This window comes from Leopardus geoffroyi, chromosome B1 (genome assembly GCF_018350155.1).
Source record: "Leopardus geoffroyi isolate Oge1 chromosome B1, O.geoffroyi_Oge1_pat1.0, whole genome shotgun sequence".
In the NCBI taxonomy this organism is placed as follows: domain Eukaryota; kingdom Metazoa; phylum Chordata; class Mammalia; order Carnivora; family Felidae; genus Leopardus; species Leopardus geoffroyi.
The window spans coordinates 114,958,063-114,984,515 of NC_059327.1; the positions used below are offsets into that span (position 1 = coordinate 114,958,063).

Here is a 26,453-nt window from a genome sequence, read left to right on the forward strand (position 1 = left end):
GACATGATACTAATTTTAATTTCCATTAAAGTTAATTTCCATTAAAATTAAAAGTTTAATAAGAGCACCAAAAATTATGCTAAAAAAGAGGACTAAAAATTAGATATTAAGAAGATATATAAAACAAAATACCATTATTTTTACATTTCAAATAAATCATAAAGTACAAAATCATAAAATGTCAATATATACAAGGAAAGCATTAACAGTCCTTTCAGTGACTTAGCATATTAAGAGGTATTTAAAGTGCTACAGTCTGAGGCATTATATTTAAAAGTTTAATGAGCATCTGATTCCAACATAATCTCACAGAACAGTTTTGATTTGTTTTGTTTCAAGTAAGCTACAAACTGGTTAGGAATGTTGAAAATGTATTTATCAATTAAGGAATAATAAACTTGCTAATGTGACATTATTAGTGCAATTCAAAAGCATATAAAATTCCAGATCAGAGACAAATTGTCCTGGTCAAAGTGCGTTAACCACACATGCATCGTCCCATCAAAAATCTACACAACAACCACTCCATTTGCTCACAATTCCGGGGCATTTAGTTAATTAGTTTTTCTTTTTTAGTTGATAAAAATCCTCAAGGCACCTAGAGATTTGCCTGCCTTTCACCTATCTGTATTGAAAACGCAGAGTAGTCTCTCACGGGATCAAGTGGTGCAGTACAGAGAAGTGGTTCAGAAAGAACTCTCTGGTCCTAGGGACTGGTAGGTTTGAAATGAACAAGGTTACTTTCCAGCTATGTACCTTAACTTCTCTGACTTTCAGCTCTATCACCTACAAAATAACATCTTCTTAACAGAGTTTCTTTAAGAATTATGTAAGCATGCCAGTAAAGCATGAAGTAAGTATGGGGCCAGCATGAGGAAAGGTTCCAAACTGTGGTTGTTCATATTCTTATCATGATTGCTTCTATATAAGGAGTACTATGGAAGAATCAAGGAAAGGGCTGGTCATTCTTTGGAGCATATCCTCAATGGGGGAACTACCTGGCATACTAGGCAGGATTATTCCTCATTGTACAGGTCTGCTCAGACATTAAGCATCCTGGCCACATGGCAAGGCCAATAGCACCCTCATCATTGTGACACCCAAACATGCACTTATACATTTCCAAACATGCCCTGGAAAGAGTCATTACCTTTTTTGAGAACTGCTATTCTAGAGAGACCATCTTTATTAAGAAGCAATGTAGTTCTTGGGGCACCTGGGTGGCTCAGTTAGTTAAGTGACCGACTCTTGGTTTCAGCTCAGGTCACGATCTTGTGGTTCATGAGATCGAGTTCCGCATCGGGCTCTGTGCTGACGGCACCAAGCCTGCTTAGGATTCTCTCTCTCCCTCTCTCTCTACCCACCCCCCCGCCACTAGTGAGTGTGTGTACACACACTCTCTCTCTCTGAAAAATAAAGTTAAAAAAAAAAAAGAATGACTCTTTGTCTTTGAGAGTACTCAAAGATGAGACATATTAAGCCTAGTGGAAGAGAGAACACAGAAGGGATGTTCAGCACAGTTTGAATCTTTCCCTGATGAATCCCAGTATCAAAATGCCCAAGCTCACTATTCAGGGCTCGAGTCAAAAGGCAGAGCTACATCTCTGCAAGTAGCTGAGCAGAAAGGAGCTCTGCCTTGAAGCCACCTCTTCAGCCAGGCTCACAGTTTCTAAAGTTGAAATAGAAGGTAGACGTACGGGGCACTGGGTGGCGCCCAACTCTTGATTTCAGCTCCAGTCGTGATCTTGAGGTTCACGGGATCGGGCTGCACACTGACGCCTGCTTGGGATTCTCTCTTCTTCTCTCTCTGCCCCTCCCCCGCTCACGCAAGCACATGCAACGCATCCTCTCTCTCTCAAAATAAATAAACTTAAAAAAAAAAAGAAGGTAGACATATGAATTCAAACAATAACCTTTCCGCTACACACTAGACAAGGGCACTTGAGTCCATGTCTACAAAACGTAAAAACTACATCGCAAACAAAAAAGATAACAGTAACAGAACAAGCCCTTACACCAAACCGACATAAGATCTGTTCAGAGAAAAGTTCTAACTCATCATTGCCTAAACCCACATCCTTCTCTGACAAAGTATTCAAGTCTGAACACTACTTTCGTGTTGTCACAGGTCTTAAACTGGCAGAACTTCCTTCTACTTATGAATTTGTTCTCTAGAAACTAACTGTTTTGGTGAGGTCAGAAAAGAAAAGATACGGGGTATTTGCCCTTCTTTAGTGCTGAAACATAGAGAAGGAGAATTTTCTTAACCTCATTTTACACACAGAATGACTGAGGCACTGAAAGATGAGAAGCAATGTTCATTGGTGGGAGCTCCAATAAACTCCATAAACACCAGATCTCTTCTTCCTGATCCAGCATTTTGGTCCCCATTCCGTAAGTCACAGACGCACATTGCTAAAATGACAGACACACCCTGTTGAAGAATCAGGCTCTACCCTCTTTCCGGTCTCCCTCTCATCTGAGCCTGACCCAGACCCACTGCGTTGCTGGGTCTGCTGTCAACTGCAGAGGAAGAATCTGCTCAGAAGGAGATGTATTTACACCCTCTTCTTGGGCACGTTCTTTATCTCTTTGAAATGATTATATTAAATGGATGTGGGGCTAAAGTTAGACCATATCTTCCAGTCAGAATGGGCTTCTTAGAATCCTTCGGTAAAGCAAATGTGAAACTCTGCATTAGGCTCACAAACATCAGAAATAATTCCATCTTTGCCAGCTGTTCTCCCATACACACGCGCTTCCCTAAAAATGAGATCAGAAAAGAAAGTTGACACTATAAATACCACCCTGTTTCCTATCTCAAGAAGGGCAATTGGCAATGGTATATGAAATATCTCAATTAAGTGTTTTAAATGCAGATATAGAGAGTTTTAAAACAAAATGGTCATATATACCTCATGGCCTCTCAAAGTATATGCTGGTCTGAATTTCTACACACTAAGTTCACATTTTAACTCCTACTCATGAAAACTTATCCTCATTCTAGACAGGAACTAGAGACAGATCTAGGCAACCCTGTCTCCTCCATACCTTCTTATGGCTTTCCTTTGGTCTCAACTGGAAGATTAAAGAGAGAATGAGTCAGAAGACAATGTTTGGAGCATTCCTTTCTATAGGCAGAACCCTACATGTGCTCATACAGGTTTCTAAAAGAGGGACTGGTGAGATTAGCAAACCCAGCCTCTCAGCCACCAGCACAGCAGAAGGTCACAAGTTGCTCTTAACTCCAACAATTTCCTGGGACTCAAACAATCACTTGGGCAGCTCAGAAAGGAAGATTTCTAGTCATATCTCGGGATTTAAAACCAACTGCTTTCATTTTGTTTTTAAAATCTGAAATAAATGCAGGGGGCTGCATTTAATCTCAATTATTTACCTCTTCTCTTATGTTTGCTTGTCAAGATGGAAATGTTTTTAAAACAGTTTTATCATGAAATAATAAAAGATTCTTTTAGTCTTCCCTCTTCAATTATGCCATTTAGAAAATAAAAGTTTAACTGACCTATCCCAAAAGGAATAAATGTTTCTTTTTTAATAAGTTGTCCCTGATCATCCAGAAATCGATTAGGGTAGAAATCATCCGGTTTCTCCCAAATGGCTGGGTCTCTGTGTACTGACCACAAGTTGGGTAATATCACTGTGCCTTTAGGAATGGTATATCCTTGGAGCACTAAAACAAACAAAAAAACCAGTGTCATTCAACTAATAGTTCGCGGTAAACATCACTATCTGAAAAAAAAAAAAAAATCCGGTTACATATCTAACTACTTAATTTGTGGAGACTAAACACTGAGGTACTTGAGGGTTGGGACAAGATGCTATCAACACCATCTCAGGACCCCAGCCTGAGACGAGGCATAGGAACTGCTTTAATAGACACAGAGTTAATGAATCAAATCAAACCATTAAAACATTATAATTAAGAGAAAACACTGAAACAGAAATCATAGGATATTCCAGGTAAACTTCCCAAAGAATTACAAATTCCTAATATAGTTGACCCTTGAGCCATGTGGGGGTTAGGGGCACTGAGCCCCTGCATAGGTAAAAATATGCATATAACTTTTGATTCCCCAAAACTTAACTAATAGCCTACTGTTGACTGAAGCCTTACCAATAACATAGGTGATTAACAAATATTTTTGTATTATTTACTGTATTTTTATAATAAATAAAGTAAGCTAGAAAAAAGAAAATGTTAGTAAAAAATCACAAGAGAGGGGTGCCTGTCTGACTCAGTCAGTAGAGCATATGACTCTTGATCTCCGGGTTGTGACTTCGAATCTCACATTGGGTAGAGATATTACTTAAAAATAAAAGTCCTTAAAATAAAAAATTAAAAAATAAAAACTTTGTTTTAAAACAAAAATCATAAAATACATTTACAGTATTGCACTGTAAAAAATTGGCCTATAAAAGGACCCATGCGGTTCAAACCTCATGAGTCAACTGTATTTTATGGTAGTAAATGATAAAATAATGAGTATATATATATTTTTTATGCATTCAAGATATACCTAACTTTTTCTTAATTTCTTCCATATTTCTAGGCTATACAGTTCATTCATGAATTTTTTCAAACTACTGCAAAACTCTAAAACTTTTCCCAATACATTTATTGAGAAAAGTCCATGTGTAAGTGGACCCACTGTAGTTCAAATCCATGTTGTCCAAGGGTCAACTGTACAGGGAAGTCAACACTGCTTTTACCACTGACAAGTTCATGTGCACCTTAAACAACACCCAAGATACTGCACACACAGTGCATCTAACTAGCACAAGAAAAACCATGAAGTGATCCAATGTCATTTATAAGTTCTTGCCTCTTACAACTGTCTTATAACCATAGTTAAGCTCATTACATCATGGGCTATCTCCAGAGGAGGGAAGTTCCTTGTTCTGAGGAATTTTACATAAAGTCTGAGTGCTTACATGTCAAAGACATGACCACAAATGGACACATTTCAATGTAGGTGTGAAGTTGACAAAGGTGCCTTTAGAATCAGATGGGCTCTTCTAATTCTTTAATATTTATGCTTCAGTTGTAGAACTCTAAGAGGTAAGGTAGGATAATTCCCAGTTAAAATGCTTAATTTCATTTTAGGCTAGCTCTTCTGACCTCCAAGAAGACTGAGAGGTAGGTGCCTTTGTTAATTCTGGAGTTTTTTCTGCCAATACAGCCATCTTAAATGGCAGCGTAATTTGTCTGACAATGTAAGTGTGCATGCTCTGAAGTCTAGAGAGCTATTTATAAAACAAGCTGTGCTGGAATACCAGGATGTGAAAAATGGACAACTGAGGGCTGAAGCATCCACTGGACATTTAATTATCCACAATACAACGTTACACCCTCAGGAGAATCAAGCTGGGCAATGGTCATCACGCCCTCACCTAAACTTCTTTGGACTGGAAGGCTGGGATTCCCTCAAGGGCATTCAAAGGAGAAAGACACTGGACTTGCCTGTTTTCTCTGAGGTCATATGAGGAATGGCAAGTGGCACCACCACAGTCAGCCTCTGCACCTCCATGATGGTGGCTTCTGTGTACGGCATCTGGGCCTTGTCAGTGAGGGAAGGGACTCTGTCAGCACCAATGACCCTTTCAATTTCTTCCTGAACCTTTTCTATTAAAAAGAATTAAAAAAGGAAAGAATAACAAAGAATAAACCATAAGATAAGCCAGAAGAGTTGAGACTGCCTTCTTATGCATACTTCCCATATGTGTGTCATACACACAAGCGATAAGTTGGCAGTTTGGACGTGACTCAGCCTCAGAGCATAAAGCACTGGTCATATATTCCAAGTAGAGGCAGTTAGTCCCAGGGACCCTGTACCACCCTGTGACTTTGAAGGATAGCAGAACAGATAGAAGGGTAAAGCATTCTGGATTCAGGAGTACTCTCAATCATTCTTTCATATGGACACTTGTTTTGACTCTCTAAGCTTGTATGTGACAATGTGAGTTGTCCCAACAGGGCCCCCAGTGATCCCTGCCCCTTGGTGTTCGCGTCCTGGTACAGTCCCCCTCCACTCTGTACTAAGTTGATCTGTGTGACCAACAGAGTAAAGGAGAAGTGACACCATGTCAGTTCTGAGCTTAGGTTATAAAAAACACTGTAGCTCCTGTCTTGATACTTGTTCTCTCTTGGGTCACTCATTCTGGGGGAAGGCAGCTGCCAAGTCAAGCAGCCTTGTGGAAAAGTCTAAGCGGTGAGGCCTGCAGCCAATAGTCAAGTGCATGAGTCATCTTGGAAGTGGATCCTTCAGTCTCAGTCAATCCTGCAGATGACTGCAGCTTCAGCCAACATCTTGACTATAACTTCATGAGGAATCCTAAGCCAGACCAGCCAGGCTAAGCTGCTCCTGGATTCCTGATCCTCAGAAACTATGTAAGATCGTAAAATGGTGGTTGTTTTTAGATGCTAAATGTTGGGATAATTTGTTACTCAATAGTGAACAATAATGCAGAAGGCATAATCTCATTTATAGTACACAAAAAATGGCCCCTCAAAGATGTCCACACCCTAACCCCCTGGAACCTATGAATATGCTCCTTTATGTGGCAAAAAAGACCTCAGGCTGTGATCAGATTAAGGGCCTTGAGTAGGGAGGATTACCCTGGATTTTCTGGGTGTGCACTCATTACTTGGGTTTTAAAATTGGAGAACTTTCCCCAGTTGAGTTTAACGTTAGAGGGAGATGTGACTAAAAGAAAATGATCACAGTGCTTCAACATCGCTGGGTCTGAAGATGGACAAGCGGGGCCAGGAGCCAAGGCAGCTGGAAATGGATTCTCCTCTAGAGTCTCCAGAAAGGAAGGCAGCCTTGCCAACATCTTCATTTTAGCCCAATGAGACCCAGAAGTTTAAGATAACAAACTTGTGTTGATTTAAGTCACTAAGTTTGTGGTTATTTGTTATAGAAGCAGTAGAAAAGTAATATATACTATCCTCTTTTGTATTCTTCCATTATGAACTGCCAGACACTCTGTGAAAGTCACAGAACTTCTCTGGGTCTTCGTTCTCCAGTTTCAAAACAAGATGACTGGGTTCAGACAATCATTATGATTCCCTTCAGCTCTAAATTGTCCTTCTTCTCTAAAATCCTTCCTCTCTATATATTTCACACAGAATCAGACCTGTAGAGATTAAAGCAGGGGCAAGCAAGTATGACATTAGTCCCACTGGGAGTTTTTCTGTTAATACCTTACTAACTCCCTATGAGGTTCAAGGATTTCCATTTTGTTTCCCAGCCTTAAGACATTGCTTAGAGCTAGAAGCTACAGCATCACCAAAGTTGCTGATACTGATTTAAATAGTCTGGCTTTGGGGAGCCTGGGTGGCTCAGTCAGTTAAGCATCCGACTTTGGCTCAGGTCATGATCTCTTGGGTCATGAGTTTGAGCCCCGTGTCAGGTTCCATGCTGACAGCTCAGAGCCTGGAGCCCGCTTCAGGTTCTCTCTTCCTCTCTCTCTGCCCCTCCTCTGCTCCCTGTCTCTCAAAAATAAACAAACATGAAAAAAAAATTAAATAGCCTGGCTTTGCCTGAATAAAGGAGACATCTGTTAATTACCTTGTATGTCAGGGTTCAGTGACATATAAAGAAGGCACCAAAGCAAGGAGTTAGTTGTGGTATCAGTTCCAGCAATGAAGAGATCCCCAATGATATAAAATAAATAATCTTCATTAAAGCTACTATTGCTATTATTTTTTCTCTCCTCGTCCACGTGGAGAAGGTACATGTCTATGAAATCCTGAGGATTCTCCACATCCAGAGACTCTCGATGGTCTTTGATGATTTTTTTAAGGAAAGTGGTAATATCCTTTTCAATCTGTCTTAATTCTTTAAATGGTCCAAAGGGAAGATAATAAAGCCAGGAGCATATGTTGACCAGGAGGAGCTGGGTGTTGAGACAGATTTCTAATGCTCGTGACATAAGATTGAGCATTTTCTTAAACTCACTATTGGTATAATCAAAACGCTGACCAAAGCACAGGGAGCAAATGATGTTAGAGACAGCATTGTTGAGAATGGGGAAAGGGTTGAAGGGGTCTTCTCCATGCTTCTGCATTTCCTCTTTTATATATTTAAACTCCTCAATAATCTTGGGTTCCAAGCTAAGTTTTCCCAAGCCAAAATGACGAAGAGTTGAATGAGAGAACTTCCTCTGTTGTCTCCAGACTGGACCATAATGTGCAAATACAATCCCTGCAAAAGGACACCAAGAAAAGGTAAGAGAGAGCGATGCCTGATAACACTTAAAAGGACTTACAATGAAGTGTGTCCTGTATTTGTCAAGTCACGTGTGCAAAGTTCATCTACATACAGGTAGAGATCACCAGCCAAGAAGAATGATTAGCGAAATTATCAAGATAGCATATGTTTCTAATAATAAAAATCCTATACAATATAGCTTATAGATAGGAACCCCCAGTGAAATGAAAAGCAATGAATTTCAATTTTTAGAGTTAGTGTAAATTTCTTTTTATTTATTTTAGTCTTAATTTTTTTTAATTTATTAAAATTCAAGTTTGTTAACATATAGCGTAGTATTGGTTTCAGGAGTAGAACTCAGTGATTTATCACTTACATACAACACCCAGTGCTCATCCCAGCAAGTGCCCTCCTTAATGGCCATCACCCATTTAACCCATCCCCCCACCTACCTCCCCAGCAGTTTGTTCTACGTATTTATTTATTCATTCATTATTATTTAATTTACATCCAAGTTAGTTAACATATAGTGTGATAATTATTTCAGGAATAGAATTTAGTGATTCACCACTTACATGTAACACCCAGTGCTCATCTCAACAAATGTCCCCCTTAATGCCCCTTTGCCCATTTAGCCCACCACCCCCCCAAATCCCTCCAGCACTCCTCAGTTTTGTTTTCTGTATTTAAGAGTCTCTTATGGTTTGTCTCCCTCCCTGTTTTTAACTTATTTTTGCTTCTCTTCCTTTATGTTCATCTGTTTTGTATCTTAAATTCCACATGAGTAAAGTCATATGATATTTGTTTTTCTCTGACTTATTTCGCTTAGCATAATACCTTCTAGTTCCATCCACATTGCTGCAAATGGCAAGATTTCATTCTTTTTGATCACTTAGTAATATTCCATTGTATACATAAACCACATCTTTTTTTATCCATTCATCAGTCGATGGACATCTGGGCTCTTTCCATACTTTGCTATTGTCAATAGCACCGCTATAAACATTGGGGTGCATGTGCCCCTTCGAATCAGCACTCCTGTATCCTTTAGATAAATACCTAGTAGTGCAATTCTTGGGTCACAGGGTAGTTCTATTTTTAATATTTTGAGGAACCTCCATACTGTTTTCCAGAGTGGCTGCACCAGTTTGCATTCTTATCAGCAGTGCAAAAGTGTTCCTCTTTCTTTAGCGTAAATTTCTGAATCTTATGTTTCATAAGAGTAAATCCAGGCTTAAAAAATATTTCAGGCTAGGGGCGTCTGGGTGGCTTAGTCGGTTAAGCATCTGGCTCAGGTCATGATCTCGTAGTTTGTGGGCTCAATCCCTGCATGGGGCTCTGTGCTGACAGCTCAGAGCCTGGAGCCTGCTTCAGATTCTGTCTCCCTCACTTGTACCCTGTCTGTCTCTCTCAAAACTAAACAAATATTAAAAAAAAAATTTCAGGCTGGATATACCCATATTCTAAAGATTCTGAATAGAAGGAGGCAGGGAAAATACCTGATTGTGCTATTAAAATCCCAGCATCTGGCATCATTCTGAGTATACAGGAGGAGCTTGTCAAATATTAGCCAAATAAATCAACAGTCCCACTGGACTATAACACTCACCATCAGTTTGGAACTGAATAGCTGGCAGGTAATCTAAAATGTCTGTTGTCAGCAACAGCCCTAATTTAAAAACATCTGAACTCAAAAGTCGTCCACAACTATACCTCATTTGATTCTCACTTATGTTATACGTCTCCCACCATCAAACCCAACAGAATTGTTCCCAGATGTATCAATTTGTTTTCAAATATTCCTTATTTCCTGTCACCTCTTTCACCCTTTTATTTTCCATGGTGCCCTTTATTGTTCCAGCTGGTTCTCCTTCTTTGCCATTTTTAATCTACTTCATTTCTGCTATCTTTGAGTATCACTTATTTAACAAATATTTCTGAATATTGAGTCAGTGCCAGGGACCGGGATGCTGTGAATCCAGCTGAGGATGAAATACAGACCCTTCTCTGTGGTTAAATCTTATCACAATATTTAATACCTTTACAAAATGCCTCTCAATGTAAACATCTGTGTGGTCAAATGAATCAGGCGATTTATCAGCTCTGCTTTTATCCTTGGACTCTGCTACACATCTGCTCAAATCTGCTGCTTCTAGGCCTTCTATTCAGGTGTGTAACGACCTCTGTGGGGCATCATTAAGGAATTATTTTAGATTCTCCTGTGCTGAACCCATTTCCAGGATTCCACTTCTTCCTCTTTCTTGTTTCCTTCCCTTCTTTGGCTAAAGCAAAAATGCATGGGCAGCAAATTTCGAAAGATTTTTTTAGAAAATGTGTTTATTCTACCTTTTCTACTTCCTCAGAATTTTGAAGACATTGCTAAGAGTGGTTTGGTAAGTCATAAAACACGTACTTTGTCAATATGACTAGACTTGCCAAATTACTCTCCAAAGTGCTTAGAGCACATTGTCTTAATTACTGTTACTTTATAAGACAGAAATAGACTTCACAGTCTTAACATCTAATAGGGAAGTCCCCCCTCCTTATTCTCTTTCAACATTGCTTTTTAAATTATTCATGGCTCTTCACTCTTTTATAAAACTTTAGAGTCAGCTTGTCAAACTCTATTAAAAAAAACTTTGAGGTTTTCATTGGAATTGCATTTAATTTATAGATTTGAAACTGTCTTCCTTCTGATAATTGAAACTGCTTGCAATAAAAAATAAATCCAATTTTGGTTATATAGTGTTTTTATGTTTTTTTTTAATCGATGGATTTGGTTTCTTGCATGTTTTCTTAAATTCATATTCATAAATGAAATGGCCAATAAATTTATTTTTTCTCATAATGTACTTGTCTGGATATACTGGCCTTCTAAACTAATCCAGGGTATATTCTTTCTCTCTGGAAGAATTTGTGTAAAATTATGTTCCTTCTTTTTTCTTTTGAGTTTATGCTTTTATTCTTTTCCAGATACATAAAGTTGGCCATCTAACTTATTACTTTTCAGACTTTTATCCTAATACATAACTTAGGGAGCTACATTTGCCTCTGGGTACCGCATTAGCTGCAGTCCAGAAGCACTGTTTGCAAGTATTTTCATTATAATCTTAAGTTAAAATTTTTTTCTATTATGATTTTTTTGCCACCTAAATTAATTTGTCTTCTACTGATTTTTGACGTTAATGAGGCTTGCTTTTTAGCCTAGTATGTGATCGATTTTAATACAATTTCCAATAAAATTCAGAGAATTTTTATAGACTCAATTGTGGGGTACAGGGTTCTCTATATGTCCAATACAAAAAACCTGATAACCATTGGAATCAAATGGTACATTTGTACAAAGGTACAAAATCAAATTTTGTATCCTTAGCAAATTTGATCTTCCTGCTCTCTCAGTTATTCAAATGCTTATGTTAAAATATTTTGCTATAATGGTACATTTATTGATTTCTCTTTGCAGTTCTGTAAGTTTTGCTATAGAATTTTGCAATGTAGCTGCTTATATCTGTTAACTTATCTTTGCTGTCAGATACCTATATATGCTAGAGAACACTGTTAGGTATATGCAAGTTCCAAATTATTATATCTTCCTCTTCCTGTTCTCATCATGTAATTCACTAATTCTTAATAATAAAGTTTGACTTAAAGTATATATTGTCAAAAAGACATCAGCTTTTCTTTTAAAAATATTTTTTTAATGTTTATTTATTTTTGAGAGACAGAGTGTGAGTGGGGGAGGGGCAGAGAGAGAGGGAGACACAGAATCTGAAGCAGGCTCCAAGCTCTGAACTGTCAGCACAGAGCCCGAGGCGGGGCTCGAACTCACGAACCTCGAGATCATGACCTGAGCTGAAGTCAGATGCTTAACCGACTGAGCCACCCAGGTATCCCAACAGCTTTTCTTTTTAAAGTATTATCTTGGTATAACATTTTCCTTTCTTTCACTTTGAATTTTAACGACACTTATGTTTGGGGTATTTCTCTTTTTGGAGGGAGGGTATGTCTCTTTTAAAATGACATACATTTGGGGACACCTGGGTGGCTCAGTCCGTTGAGCGTCCAACTTCGGCTCAGGTCATGATCTTGCAGTTCATGAGTTCAAGCCCCACGTTGGGCTCTTTGCTGACAGCTCAGAGCCTGCAGCTTTGGATTCTGTGTCTCCCTCTCTCTCTGCCCCTTTCCTGCTCATATTCTGTCTCTCAAAAATGAATAACTGTTAAAAAAAATTAAAATAACATACATTTGAATTTTTTAAAAATCCATTCTAGCAATCTATCCTTTAGCCAATTTAGTTCATTTATATTTAATATAATTATGAATTTATTTCTAATACATTATTTTGAACTTTACCTGGCTGTATCTATTCTTTTTTCTCCCTCCTTTCTTGCCTTCTTTTGCATTAGAGAAACAAAGTGAATACTCACCCTTAAATTTTTTTTTTTTTTCAACATTTATTTATTTTTGGGACAGAGAGAGACAGAGCATGAACGGGGGAGGGGCAGAGAGAGAGGGAGACACAGAATCAGAAACAGGCTCCAGGCTCTGAGCCATCAGCCCAGAGCCCCACACGGGGCTCGAACTCACGGACCGCGAGATCGTGACCTGGCTGAAGTCGGACGCTTAACCAACTGCGCCACCCAGGCGCCCCTCACCCTTAAATTTTTAACACAGTTACTTAAAGTCCAGAATAATGATCAGCAAGCTTTAGCCCACAGGTCAAATCCAGCCTGCTGTCTCTTTTTATATGGCCAGTCAGCAAAGATGAATTTTTGCATTTTTAAATGGTTGGGGAAAAAATCAAAACACCATTTCATGATATATGAAAAAATATGAAATTCAAATTTCAGGGTTTATAAATAAAGGCTACTAGAACACAGGAGTTAACGAGCCACTATAATTCATTCACATATAGTCCATGGCTGCTTTTGTACTAAAATGGCAGGGTACTTGCAACAGGGATTGGAAGTGGCAGAGAACACTTTCTCTGCCAGAGTCCAGGCCAAGACAGACAATTTTCCTTATTTTCTTTTGCTAGTGGCCAGGTTTGTTGGGTGTTCCTTGTCAAACTCAATCTCACACTCAAAGGGAAGCTCTTCAAGAGTCTTCTGTCTACAGCAACTGTTCATCTTGTGTGATGCAAGATCATAGATCTCTGCCCTCACTCCACCCACTTCACATCCCTGGCCAAGAAGTCATTTAAACCCAAGGTTGTTCAGGGCACCTACTTTCTGTTTTTTGGCACCTACTTTCTGTTTTTTGAAGGGGTGGGTATGGTGAAAAGGGACAGTCTAACTATATTTTGTATGCATTTCAAACAATCACTGTTCCAGCCCACTGGCTCATACCCATCTCCTGTTACCACTGGTATCTCCAATTCCTGAGAACCCCTTTCTGGGGTTCTGCAGGATAAACTGTCTCACACTCCACTAGTACCTGCCCCCAGTGTAGACCAATTAGGGGTGGTCATCCTCCACTCTATGAAGTCATTTGCCAATCCGATGTCTACTTTTTGTCTTCCAATGTTGTGGCACAGAATTGTAGATCCATTTCATCCTGGGTGGAGTGTGTGCCTCTGTTAAAAGTCTCTCTGGTTTGAGATGGCAAACCAACACATGAAAAAATGCTCAACATCACTCATCATCAGGGAAATACAAGTCAAAGCCACAATGAGATACCACCTCACACCTGTCAGAATGGCTAACATTAACAACTCAGGCAATGACAGATGTTGGTGAGGATGCAGAGAAAGAGGATCTCTTTGTACTGCTGGTGGGAATGCAAACTGGTGTAGCCACTCTGGAAAACAGTATGGAGATTCCTCAAAATATTAAAAACAGAACTACCCCCTGACCCAGCAATTGTACTACTAGGTATTTACCCAAAGGATACAGATGTGCTGTTTTGAAGGGACACATGCTCCCCAATGTTTATAGCAGCACTATTAACAATAGCTAAAGTATGGAAAGAGCCCAAATGTCATTGATGGATGAGTGGACAAGAAGATGTGGTATATATATACAATGGAGTATTACTCGGCAATCAAAAAGAATGAAATCTTGCCATTTGCAACTACGTGGATGGAACTGGAGGGTATTATGCTAAGTGAAATTAGTCAGTCAGAGAAAGACAAATATCATATGACTTCACTCATACGAGGACTCTAAGACACAGAACAGATGAACACAAGGGAAGGGAAGCAAAAATAATATAAAAACAGGGAGGGGGACAAAACATAAGACTCTTAAATTTGGAGAACAAAGGGTTACTGGAGGGGTTGAGGGAGGGTTGATGGGCTAATTGGATATGGGGCATTAAGGAATCTACTCCTGAAATCATTGTTGTACTATATGCTAACTAATTTGGATGTAAATTAAAAAAATAAATTAAATTTTAAAAAGTCCCTCTGATTTGGTCTGTGATTATCAAGACAAAAAAGAAATGGAAATGTCTTAACCATTCCTGAAACTAGAACACTCCCTTTAATAAAGCCCCGTAAACTATTTCCTAGGCAACCACAGCTTAGTCACTCTTCCTGCATTTAACCATGGCCAACTCTTGCTGCTTTCAGCATTCAGAGGCTAAGCATTGTTAGGCCCCCTTCTTTTTCCTTAGAAAGATCCAGTCTCTCACTCTAATTTCAGGATTTGATACCAATTTTAACTGTCGTCTAATTTAAGATATCACATACGACATCTCTGCTTTGCTCTATTTCTTAAGGAACTTTATTTTTCTGTTATTAGGTTCTCAGTCTTTATGATCCACTCACCATCTTTTAAACTACACATATATATTTTAGAAATATTTTATCTAGTAAAACACCCCTTTACTATCGGCTTTTCCAATATTTATTCAGAGTCCCCTATATACAAGTTACTTAGGGCATATTGATTTAAAAGAGCCATTGTCTCTCTTTTTAAGATGTTAGTCATTATGGGAACTTAACCAACAATCCAATACACTGTTGTATGTTAGATTGTACTGAAGTTACATATTGTATTGAATGCTGTATGTTGGATTGTACTTTGGCTGCATAGTTGGAATGTACAGTATTGAATGTTTTATGTTGGACTGTACTGAATGTTGCATTGTTGGGATGCACTGATTCAATGTTGTATGTCAGAGGTGGACTGAAGTTGCAGTGTAGACAAAGGAAGGAGCGCCGTGTCAGCTGAGGAAAGGCAGCACTTCTCAGAAGAAAGGACACCTGAACTGATGCTGCATTTGTAAATAAAGATGTGCATAGGGGTGCCTGGGTGGCTCAGTCGGTTAAGCATCTGACTTCAGCTCCAGTCATGATCTCACGGCTTGTGAGTTTGAGTCCCGAATCAGGTTCTCTGCTTGTCAGTGCAGAGCCTGCTTCAGATGCTCTGTCTCCCTCTCTCTCTGCCCGTCCCCAGCTCGTGTGCACACATGCGCACTCTCTCTCTCAAAAATAAATTTTAAAAAAATTAAGAAAATTAAAGATGTGTATGAAGGTACATTTTCAAAAAACAACTTGAGCAAAGTTAAAGAGGCTGTTTCAAGAAGGGCTAAATTATTATTTTTTCTTTCTCAAGTTAGCTAACATACAGTGTAGTCTTGGCTTTAGGAGTAGATTGCAGTGATTCATCACTTACGTATAACACCCAGTGTTCAGCCCAACAAGTGAAGAAGGGCTAAATTATCTTTAGAGGGAAATCAGGTTTAGATAAGGCAAGGAAATGGAGAGAACCTTCTCAGAAGAGGCTAATGTTTGAAGACTGGGATATGTGACAACAGGTTGACAGGTGTGAAGTGCAAGACAAAAGAGGTGACCAAAGAGACTGCCTGAGAATGCTAGAATGAGAGGCATGGACAGAATTAATGGCCCAAGGCTTTGAACTTTACAAAACACTCATGTTTTGGAGCCAGAGTGGCTTATGGTCCTAGGAGCGTCTGAAAGAGGTTCAGGCACATCCTACAGTTGTTAACATCTCCATTCTTAGCCCTGAAAAGCAATGGTATCTGTGGATGTGTACAAAGACTTCACTTCAAGGAGGATAATAACACTAAAAAATAAAAATGCCTCCAAAGCAAAAATCAGGACTCTTGGGTGGGAATGACAAAAATATATCCTTAAGTAGGTTTGGCAAAGAGGCCGATTAGGCTGCGCAACCAAAAACAAACAAACAAACAAACAAACAAACAAACCAGGAAGAGCTAGGGGTCATCACCTCAGAGAAGACTAAATGCCACACATCTCTTTCTCACTGCACCCATTTTCAAATGCTTTCTGCCTGACTTCACTTTTTCCCACTGCAAACTAGCTTTTCCAAGCATCAGGAGCTATCTTCAGATGCCTAATCTCCCATTTTCCCCACCAGAGAGAAGAGGCCTCTATTCTTCAGATCTGACTTAAAAAAAAATGCTGGGGGAGGATTCAAATGCTTCAGTCAGGTATCCCCTGGTGATACCAATTTGGAACAGCTTAAGTTTATTTTGTGACTTGAGGTTTCCAGACCATGCCATGAACATAAATTCTTGAGTTCGGTGCCCAGCCTACAAACTAGCCACTGGTACAGAGGTAAGATATTCTGATCAAGTCACCTTTGATCAGGGTTCTAATCCTTGCCTAATCACTGCTGTCAGAGAAGGGAATTCATATAAAGACATGGCATCTCACGTTCCAACCACAGTTAGTGGGTACAAGTGAGTGGCGAGGACGAAGAGCTCCTCAAAAGGGAGTCTTCTACAGAGGAACAGGTGCCACACAGTCGAAACAAAAATCCACTTCAAACCAAACACAGCATAAGCTAAACCGACTGTGATAGATTTTCACAAAGGAATGTTGTACAGCTCTTAGGATCTTTGCAGGAGAATAATTAATAATGCAGAAACATGTTCAGAAAATTTAAGTGACAAAAACAATTTTAAACAATTCTGAAAACAATTTTAAAGGGTGTGAATACAATTCCATTTTAAAGAAGCAAATACACTTTAAAAATGCATGCACATTTTTGCTTTTAATTCCCTTGCCTTTGGGGATGTGTCAAGTAAGAAATTGCTGCGGCTGAGGTCAGAGAGGTTTTTGCCTGCTTTCTCCTCTAGGGTTTTGATGGTTTCCTGTCTCACATTCATCCTTTATCCATTTTGAGTTTATTTTCATGAATGTTGTAAGAAAGTGGTCTAGTTTCATCCTTCTGCATGTTGCTGTCCAGTTCTCCTAGCACCATTTGTTAAAGAGACTGTCTTTTTTCCATTGGATATTCTTTCCTGCTTTGTCAAAGATTAGTTGGCCACACTTTTGTGGGTCTAATTCTGGGGTTTCTATTCTATTCCATTGGTCTATGTGTCTGTTTTTGTGCCTATACCATGCTGTCCTGATGATTACAGCTTTGTAGTAGAGGCTAAAGTCTGGGATTGTGATGCCTCCCGCTTTGGTCGTCTTCTTCAAAATTACTTTGGCTCTTCGGGGTCTTTTGTGGTTCCATTCAAATTTTAGGATTGTGTTCTAGCTTCGAGAAGAATGCTGGTGCAATTTTGATTGGGATTGCATTGAATGTGTAGATAGCTTTGGGTAGTATTGACATTTTAACAGTATTTATTCTTCCAATCCATGAGCATGGAATGTTTTTCCATTTCTTTGTATCTTCTTCAATTTCCTTCATAAGCTTTCTATAGTTTTCAGCATACTGATCTTTTACATCTTTGGTCAGGTTTACTCCTAGGTATTTTATGCTTCTTGGTACAATTGTGAGTGGGATCAGTTTCTTTGTCTTTCTGTTGCTTCATTATTAGTGTATAAGAATGCAACTGATTTCTGTATATTGATTTTGTATCCTGCAACTTTGCTAAATTCATGTATCAGTTCTAGCAGACTTTTGGTGGAGTCTATCGAGTTTTCCATGTATAGTATCATGCCATCTGCAAAAAGTGAAACCTTGACTTCTTCTTTGCCAATTTTGATGCCTTTGATTTCCTTTTGTTGTCTGTTTGCTGATGCTAGCACTTCCAACACTATGTTAAACAACAATGGTGAGAGTAGACATCCCTGTCGTGTTCCTGATCTCAGGGGGAAAGCTCTCAGTTTTTCCCCATTGAGGATGATATTAGCTGTGGGCTTTTCATAAAGCCTTTTATGATGTTTAAGTATGTCCCTTCTATCCCGACTTTCTTGAGGGTTTTTATTAAGAAAGGATGCTGAATTTAGTCAAATGCTTTTTCTGCATTGATTGACAGGATCATATGGTTCTTATCTTTTCTTTTATTAATGTGATGTATCACATTGATTTGCTAATGTTGAGCCAGCCCTGCGGCTCAGGAATGAATCCCACTTGATCATGGTGAATAATTCTTTTTATATGCTGTTGAATTCGATTTGCTAGTATCTTATTGAGAATTTTTGCATCCGTATTCATCAGGGATATTGGCCTGTAGTTCTCTTTTTTTGCTGGGTCTCTGTCTGGTTTAGGAATCAAAGTAATGCTGGCTTCATAGAATGAGTCTGGAAGTCTTCCTTCCCTTTCTATTTTTTGGAACAGCTTGAGAAGGATAGGTATTATCTCTGCTTTAAATGTCTGGTAGAATTCCCCAGGGAAGCCATCTGGTCCTGGACTCTTATTTGTTGGAGATTTTTGATAACTGATTTAATTTCTTCGCTGGTTTTGGGTCTGTTCAAGTTTTCTATTTCTTCCTGTTTGAGTTTTGGAAGTGTGTGGGTGCTTAGCAATTTGTCCATTTCTTCCAGGTTGTCCAGTTTGTTGACATATAATTTTTCACAGTATTCCCTGATAATTGCTTGTATTTCTGAGGGATTGGTTATAATAATTCCATTTTCACTCATGATTTTATTTGGGTCATCTCCCTTTTCTTTTTGACAAGCCTGGGTAGAGGTTTATCAATTTTGTTTATTTTTTCAAAAAAACAACTCTTGGTTTCATTGATCTGCTCTACAATATTTTTTAGATTCTATATTGTTTATTTCTGCTCTGATCTTTATTATTTCTCTTCTTCTGCTGGGTTTGGGGTGTCTTTGTGTTCTGCTTCTATTTCCTTTAGGTGTGCTGTTAGATTTTGTATTTGAGATTTTTCTTGTTTCTTGAGATAGGCCTGGATTGCAATGTATTTTCCTCTCAGGACTGCCTTTACTGCATCCCAAAGCGTTTGGATTATTGTACTTTCATCTTCATTTGTTTCCATATTTTTTATAAATTTCTTCTCTAATTGCCTGGTTGACCCATTCATTCTTTAGTAGGGATAAAGACAAAGGCAGTACATAAAAATACCAATAATGGCTATCTCAGAATAACAATGATCCCAAATGGCTTTCAATTCTTTTTGGAAAGAATTTAAAGGAATTCTTTTTTTTTTTCTTTTTCCCTCTTCCACATGTTTTACAATAATAAACATAAAGTAAAAGTACTTAAATACATTAAATTTGATGCAATTTACATCCATCACATATAAGTTTTCTTCCTCCTGACATAGAGAAGGTGCTATCTCCCCAGTGATTACATTTGCCCTTTCCTTCCACGGAGTCATAGAAGTGTTCCTTTTAGTGGGAATTCAGGCCCTCTTGCTACGAGTACATAACTATTTCAAATACCTATTTTACTGCACTTACTACAAGATTTGGTTATCCTGTTTTTCTTATTTTAGTTTAGTTTAGTTTTGAGAAAGAGAGACAACGCACACAAGCAGGGAAGGGACAGAGGGAGAGGGAGAGAAAGAATCTTAAGTAGGCTCCACACCCAGAGCAGACGACCCTGAGATCATGACCCAAGCCAAAATCAAGAGTCAGACACTCAACCGACCAACCGAGCCACCCAGGCTCCCCTCCTCATTCATTTTTTTTTTTTTCATTTTTTTTTTTAACATTTATTTATTTTTGAGACAGAGAGAGACAGAGCATGAACGGGGGAGGGGCAGAGAGAGAGGGAGACACAGAACCGGAAGCAGGCTCCAGGCTCTGAGCCATCAGCCCAGAGCCGACGCGGGGCTCAAACTCACGGACCGCAAGATTGTGACCTGAGCTGAAGTCGGATGCTTAACCGACTGAGCCACCCAGCCACCCCCTCATTCATTTTTAAATTCCCCAGATGAACTTTCATTTTCTATCTTCATCTCCTAATTTCATTTTGCATCTTGTTCCCCTTTAGTCAGTACTGACTGATCTATACTCTGCTCTTAAATTTCTTCCAAATTTCCTTTTATGTTCTATTTTTTTATGGCTCTGCAATTTGCTTTCACTCTTGCTCCAAGTTTCTAGCAATCTCTTAAAATTAGAAATAATGTAATTTCTGGGGCGCCTGGGTGGCTCAGTCAGTTGAGCGTCAGACTCTCAATTTCAGCTCAGGCCATGATCCCAGGGTCATGGGTTCAAGCCCTGAATTGGACTCTGAGCCAAGCATGGGGCCTGCTTAGGATTCTTCTTCTCTCCTCTGCTCCTTGCCCCTGCTCATGCTGTCTCTAAAATTAAAAAAAAAAAAAAAAAAATCTAATTTCTATCAACAGAGAAATAGATAAATCAACTAATAACAGCTGGAATAGAAATGGTACTTTAAATATATGACATATATAAGTTTTTAAAAAACATACCAAATAAAACTATGTATTGTTTATGAATGTGAAGCAAATCTGAATGGTAGATAAAGAAATTTATATGCTCTCTGAACTTTATATTTGAAATGTTTTATAATAAAAATGTGATGTACACAAACCTTTTAGAAGAAATAGACCACACTTAGGGTAAAGCACTTTTGGTAGCCTTGACTCTGACTTTGTAGCTTTATTTTCTATTCCTGCTCAGGAAAGAATCAGGTAGACTGATGAGAATGATGGGCATAGCTAATGTAAAATACGTTTATGGCATATCTAGCTTACTAGAGTTTTTATTGGCTTAAAAAGAACATCAACTTGCCCAAGCATATTTTGAAAAATTCAAATATAATAACTTCCCCACATTCTAGAACTTTTTGGCAATGTGTTAAGTCAAGTATTTCCAGCCTGTCTCTGAACATCACTATTTATAAAACATTCCTTTCTCTGCTAGTCTCACCAACTTTAGTACCAATGTTCTTTAAAAATCTTTTAAATTATTTTTTAAATTTTTTGAGGGAGAGAGCATGTGTGCGCAAGTGTGTGAGTGGAGGAAGGGCAGAGGGAGAGGAAGAGGGAATCCCAAGCAGGCTCCACGGCCAGTGCAGAGCCAGACCCAGGGCTCGATCTTACCACCGTGAGTTGGATACTCAACCGACTGAACCACCCAGGTGACCCTAAAAATATCTTGTACTAAATATTTAATAATGCTATTGACCTCTAATTCCTAATACTGTTTCTCTTTCTCCTATACACATTTCTCTTCTAGACAATTTCACATTTTCTAATTCTGCCATTAGAAACAGTAGCCAAACAGCGTGAACACTCCTCAAGTAGTGCTGAGCTGTTCAGCCTCTAGCTCTCATGGCCTCTCCTTGAGGCTGATAACTTCAGGCTATCCATTTCTCGATTTGTGACATCTACTCAGAATTTGTCTGGTCCCTCATCCTTTGATGGGCATCTTGAAATAAGCTCATATTCTCCCCTTTTATTCTTCACCTTTGAACAATTTCCATTAAAAAAATTCCTCAGCTGTCTCCATTTTCCTATTCAGACGACCTGTTCTCTACTCTAAGTTAGCCCCACAAGCATCTCCTTTGCGACCTATGGTTCTTCCTTTACCTTCTCTTGTCAACTGCCTCCACCACAGCAACTTTTCTCAGCTCACAGCACACTGCCCAACACACACCCATTACAATACCAGACCAGCATCACCTAAAGAACCCTAACTGTCTCTTGGGAGAATGAATGCTTTGGTTGAGATGCTGAAACACCCAGTTACCCCAGGCTCCCAGGCCTTTCCTACATAAAGATCTAATAATAAGCTGTGATTCAACTAATACTTAGAAACTGTCTTATTATAGGGGCAGCGAGGTGGCTCAGTTAGTGAAGCGTTGGCTCAGGTCATGATCTCAAGGTCCTGAGATCGATCCCAAGTCAAGATCCATGCTGAGCATGGAATCTGCTTAAGATTCTTTCCCTCCCCCTCATTCTGCCCCTCCCCCACATACACATGCTCATGCACACGTGCACTCGCACTCTCTCTCCCTCAAAATAAAAAAGAAACTGCCTTACTACAGATTTTTGAGCAAACCATATATCCACCAAGAAGGACCTCAAAGAAGAAAATCTAATTCACACCTTAAAAATATCTAGAGGAAAAGACATGCAAGAAAATTACAGTATAATGTGTTACGTGCATCAACAGAGGTTTGTATGTATAGATTCATTCATTTTTTGATTACCTATTCTGTGCCAACTAGTGGGGATACAGTGGGTAACAACATGAACCAAACCTTTGCCCTCACAGAGTTTATATTCCATTGGTAGGTGGGGCTGGTAATAGGCTAAATATTTTCAAAGTGTTTAATGAGTGAAATATGAAAGAGATAAAATAAGTTGTGATATTGAGCAGTGTCTAAAATAGGACTGAAAGGTGACAATTAGCCTGAGAGAGGATAAGGAGTCAGTCATATGAAAAGTTATTCTAGGCCCAAGGACAACAAACCCAGTAGACTGAGGCAGTCACAAGCTTGCCAGGAATCTGCTTAATTTTTCTAGAGCAGGTTGAAATGTATGAGTCAAGGCAGAATGGAGAGAGAGAGAAAGTGAGAAAGGCAGGCAGGGCCCAGATTCTTCCAGGCACAGTAGGTCCAGGATGGAGTTGGAGGCAACTGGTTTCAGCTGGGGAGCAACATGGTTTGATTCATGGTTTTTTTTGTTTTGTTTTGTTTTGTTTTGTTTAAGTTTATTTATTTATTTTCAGAGTGAGAGAGAGGAGAGATAGAGAGTGCAAGTGGGGGAGTGGCAGAGAGAGAGGAAGAGAAAGAGAATCCCAAGCAGGCTCTGCACTGCCAGCCCATAGCCCAACGTGGGGCTTAAGCCCTTGAACCCTGAGATCATGATCTAAGATGAAGTCAGAAGCTCAACATCTGAGCCACCCAGGCACCTGTGATTCTTGGTTTTTAAAAGAGATCCCTTTGGCTGATGTGTAGATAAAAAAACTCGATGGGACACCTGGGTGGCTCAGTCAGTTAAACGTCTGACTTTGGCTCAGGTCATGATCGTGCGGTTCGTGGGTTCGAGCTTCATGTCAGGCTCTGTGCTGGCAGCTCAGAGCCTGGAGCCTGCTTCGGATTCTGTGTCTCCCTCACTCTGTCCCTTCCCTGCTCACACACACACACACACACACTCTCTCTCTCTCTCTCTCTCTCTCTCTCTCAAAATAAATAAACATTAAAAAAATTAAATAAATAAAATAAAATAAAATAAAATGAAATGAAATAAAATAAAATAAAATAAAACAAAACTGGAGTAGAAGAAAGTAGGCTAGGGAAGTGGCTTCAAGTATCAAATGAAAATGATGGTACCTGGCATGAAGGTGCTGACAATGGAGATGGAAACAAGTGGATGGATACAGAACTGTCTCTGCAGAATTGACAAGACTTGCTGACTGACTGGCAGGGGGTGGGAGGGGGAGGGGCTTCAGCCCAAACAGTGGTGTCATAGAGAAAGGGTAGCTCCCCTCTCCCTGGTAGAGAGGTATGTTGGGGAACACATTCTCAAAGAGGTGACGTTTAAGCAGGTTTGAGAAACAGAAAATAGCAAAGATGATGTGGGAAAATTGGAACCTTGTTCATTGCTGGTGGGAATGTAAAATGGTGCAGACACTGTGGAAAACAGTAGGGTAGTTACTCAAAAAATGAAATACAGAATTGCCATATTATCAAGCAATTCCACCTCTGGGTAACTACTCAGAAGAATTGAAAGGAAGGACTTGAATGGATATTTGTATATGTACCGTGTTCATAGCAGCATTTTTCATAATAGTGAAATGGCAGAAGTATCCAAACATCCATCAGGGGATAAACAAAATGTGTTATATACATTCAACTGAATAGTATTCAGACTTAAAAAGGCAAGCAATTCTCACACATGCTACAACATTGAAAAAGCTTAAAACGTGGGGCTAGGTGAAAGTTTCAGTTACAAAAGAACAAATATTAGATGATACCAATCATATCAAGTACCTAGAATAGTCACATCCATAGAGTCAGAAAATAGAACAGTGGTTGCCAGGGGCTAGAAAGAGGAAGGAGGGTTTTTTCTATTTTTTGTTTTAAATTTTAAGTAATCTCTACACCCAACGTGGGGCTCAAACCTACAACCCCAGGATCAAGAGTCACATGCTCTACGAACTGAGCCATCCAGGTGCCTGCCTCAAGGAGGGTTTTTTTTAAAGTTTGTTTAATGGTACACAGTTTCAGTTTTGCAAGATGAAAAGTATTCTGGAGATAGTGGTAATGGTTTCATAACAATGTGAATGACCTAATGTCACTGAACTTAAAAATGGTTAAGATGGCAAATTTTATGTTATGTGTATTTCACCACGATGTGTTTAAAAAGAGAGAAAAAAAAAGAGAAAACAGGAGTTTTCCAGGCAGCCATGAGGCTGGAAGAGAATTCTAGGTAGAAGCAGCAGCATGTGTGACGGTGTGGAGACGGTGGGTTACGAACTGTGACATGTTCTTCAGTGGGACATTTAAAATATTATGATCATCACTGCTATTCATTAAAATCCTGAGGGAAAACTCTGGCTTAATCAGATTCTTAAAAGCCTGAATCTTTTTATGTCGCAGTCCACATTCTCCTAGATGTCAGTTTCGTGGTAAAGACCCGCTTCCAGGCCCAAGATTGCAAAATTCTGTAGCCCCAGTTGTAATAAGGGCAGTGAAAAAAGTACTTGTGCAAAGAAACGGGTTCCAAAAGGGAGCTAACTTGGAGAGGGAGTGACAAAAAGCTTCCAGAAGGAAAGACTGATGAAAGGCAATTAAATTAACATATGAACTCAGACAAAAAAGTCTGGGACCTATGCCAGCCAGTAAGACAAACGATAAGACTGATAAACAAAGGAGGTGGGAAGATTGGGTTAGGGAGAGGGTAAATGTGGATAGTATGTTTCCCAACCATCAAAACTGCCCAACTTGTACTTCCATAAGCAGAAATCACAGAGGTTACAAACCCAGTAAACTAGGTTTGCCAATAGGCTCCTAACACGTTTTCTGGACTTTCGATCTTATGGGGAACTATCTTCTTAAACACTTTCATTTAGAACACAGAAGGTGTAATGAATATCCCTGCCTCCATCTAACACAGCCAAAGTTTCCCCCTGGGGACACAGCCTTGAGAATGAGGCCTTGTTCTGGAAAGGACAGACAGGAAAGATAGAGCCTGGCTTTCACACGTCTCCACCCGCGCCCCCGTCCCCATTTCCCTTCCTCAACTTTCCAGTGGGTTTCCCACTTCTTATCTTGGAATAAGAACGAGTCCCTCATCCATCACAGCTCGATACGATCTTAAAGGCACCAGGAAAAGGAGGCGTTGCCGCCACCCTCCTACTTTGGGGCTGCCTGCGGTGAGCCGGGCTGGGTGCGCGCGGCTGCAAAGGGCACAGGAACCACAGCCCGGTGCACCTGGCGCCCCATGCGCCGCATCGCGCGTTCACACGGCCCGCGACCCTCAAGGCTCCGGCGGCCGAGAAGCGGCTCACCCTTCTCCTTGGTTACGAGAGAGACGAGCGGCACCCGCGGGCGGTCGCTGAAGATCTCGGCCTGTTGCACCAGCGCCTCGCGCACGCTTTGGAAGTCGCTGAGGACCACCACCAGGTAGTGGCCGATGAAAAAGCTGAAGACGTTGCCGTATACGCGGGCCAGGTCGGCCAGGTACAACTGCGGGCCCAGGGCCGAGGGCTCCACTCCTGCGGCCCTCGCCCGGCGCTGCAGCCAGCTCTTCCGTCGGAGGAACGGTGGCAGCAGCACGAAGCCGAAATTGCCCACCACGGGCCAGGGCGTGGGTCCGGGGGGGATGCCCCGCGCCCGGTGCCGCCACAGCCAGCTCCAGCCGAGGAGCGCCGCGAGGCCGAGCAGCAGCAGCGCGCCGCCGATTGAGTCCAGCCGCAGCAGCCCGGGAGGCGCGTGCAGCAGGCGCAGAGGCCAGGGCGAGACCTCGGTCGGGGGCTGCGGCAGCCCGGGAGAGGCCATGGCCTGCGCGCCGGCGTCCCCAGCCTCGACTGCACCGGCTCAACCGGGGCTGACCCCTGGGAGAGCGCAAGCAGACACAGGCCGGAGACGCCGCCTGCGGACGACTAACTCCACGGGAAGG

At 40.3% G+C, this 26,453-nt stretch overlaps 1 protein-coding gene across 3 annotated transcripts; it reads right to left on the bottom strand.

The window, feature by feature from the left end:
* LOC123594260 (cytochrome P450 2U1) lies at window positions 1–26,453 on the bottom strand. 3 transcript variants are annotated; one of them, XM_045471029.1, is made up of 6 exons: window positions 25,843–26,453; window positions 7,593–8,228; window positions 5,483–5,644; window positions 3,524–3,691; window positions 3,052–3,078; window positions 2,648–2,763 (listed from the first exon to the last, which is right to left on the bottom strand). In XM_045471029.1, exons 1-5 carry the CDS (start codon window positions 26,330–26,332, stop codon window positions 3,056–3,058), a joined length of 1,479 nt encoding a protein of 492 aa, XP_045326985.1. In that variant the 5' UTR covers window positions 26,333–26,453; the 3' UTR covers window positions 2,648–2,763; window positions 3,052–3,055. The 3 variants fall into 3 exon arrangements, with proteins under 3 accessions (XP_045326979.1, XP_045326993.1, XP_045326985.1); XM_045471023.1 differs by lacking the exon at window positions 3,052–3,078 and having other exon boundaries at window positions 1–2,763; window positions 25,843–26,447; XM_045471037.1 differs by lacking the exons at window positions 3,052–3,078; window positions 5,483–5,644 and having other exon boundaries at window positions 1–2,763; window positions 25,843–26,448.

Excerpts from the sequence above, each read along its gene's own strand:
- LOC123594260 (XM_045471023.1), bottom strand. The coding sequence starts at position 26,332 with ATGGCCTCTCCCGGGCTGCCGCAGCCCCCGACCGAGGTCTCGCCCTGG. Across the intron at positions 8,229-25,842 it reads TCTCGTAACCAAGGAGAAGG|GGATTGTATTTGCACATTAT; the intron begins GTGAGCCGCTTC and ends GTCCTTTTGCAG. Across the intron at positions 2,764-3,523 it reads ATTTATTCCTTTTGGGATAG|GGAAGCGCGTGTGTATGGGA; the intron begins GTCAGTTAAACT and ends TCTCATTTTTAG.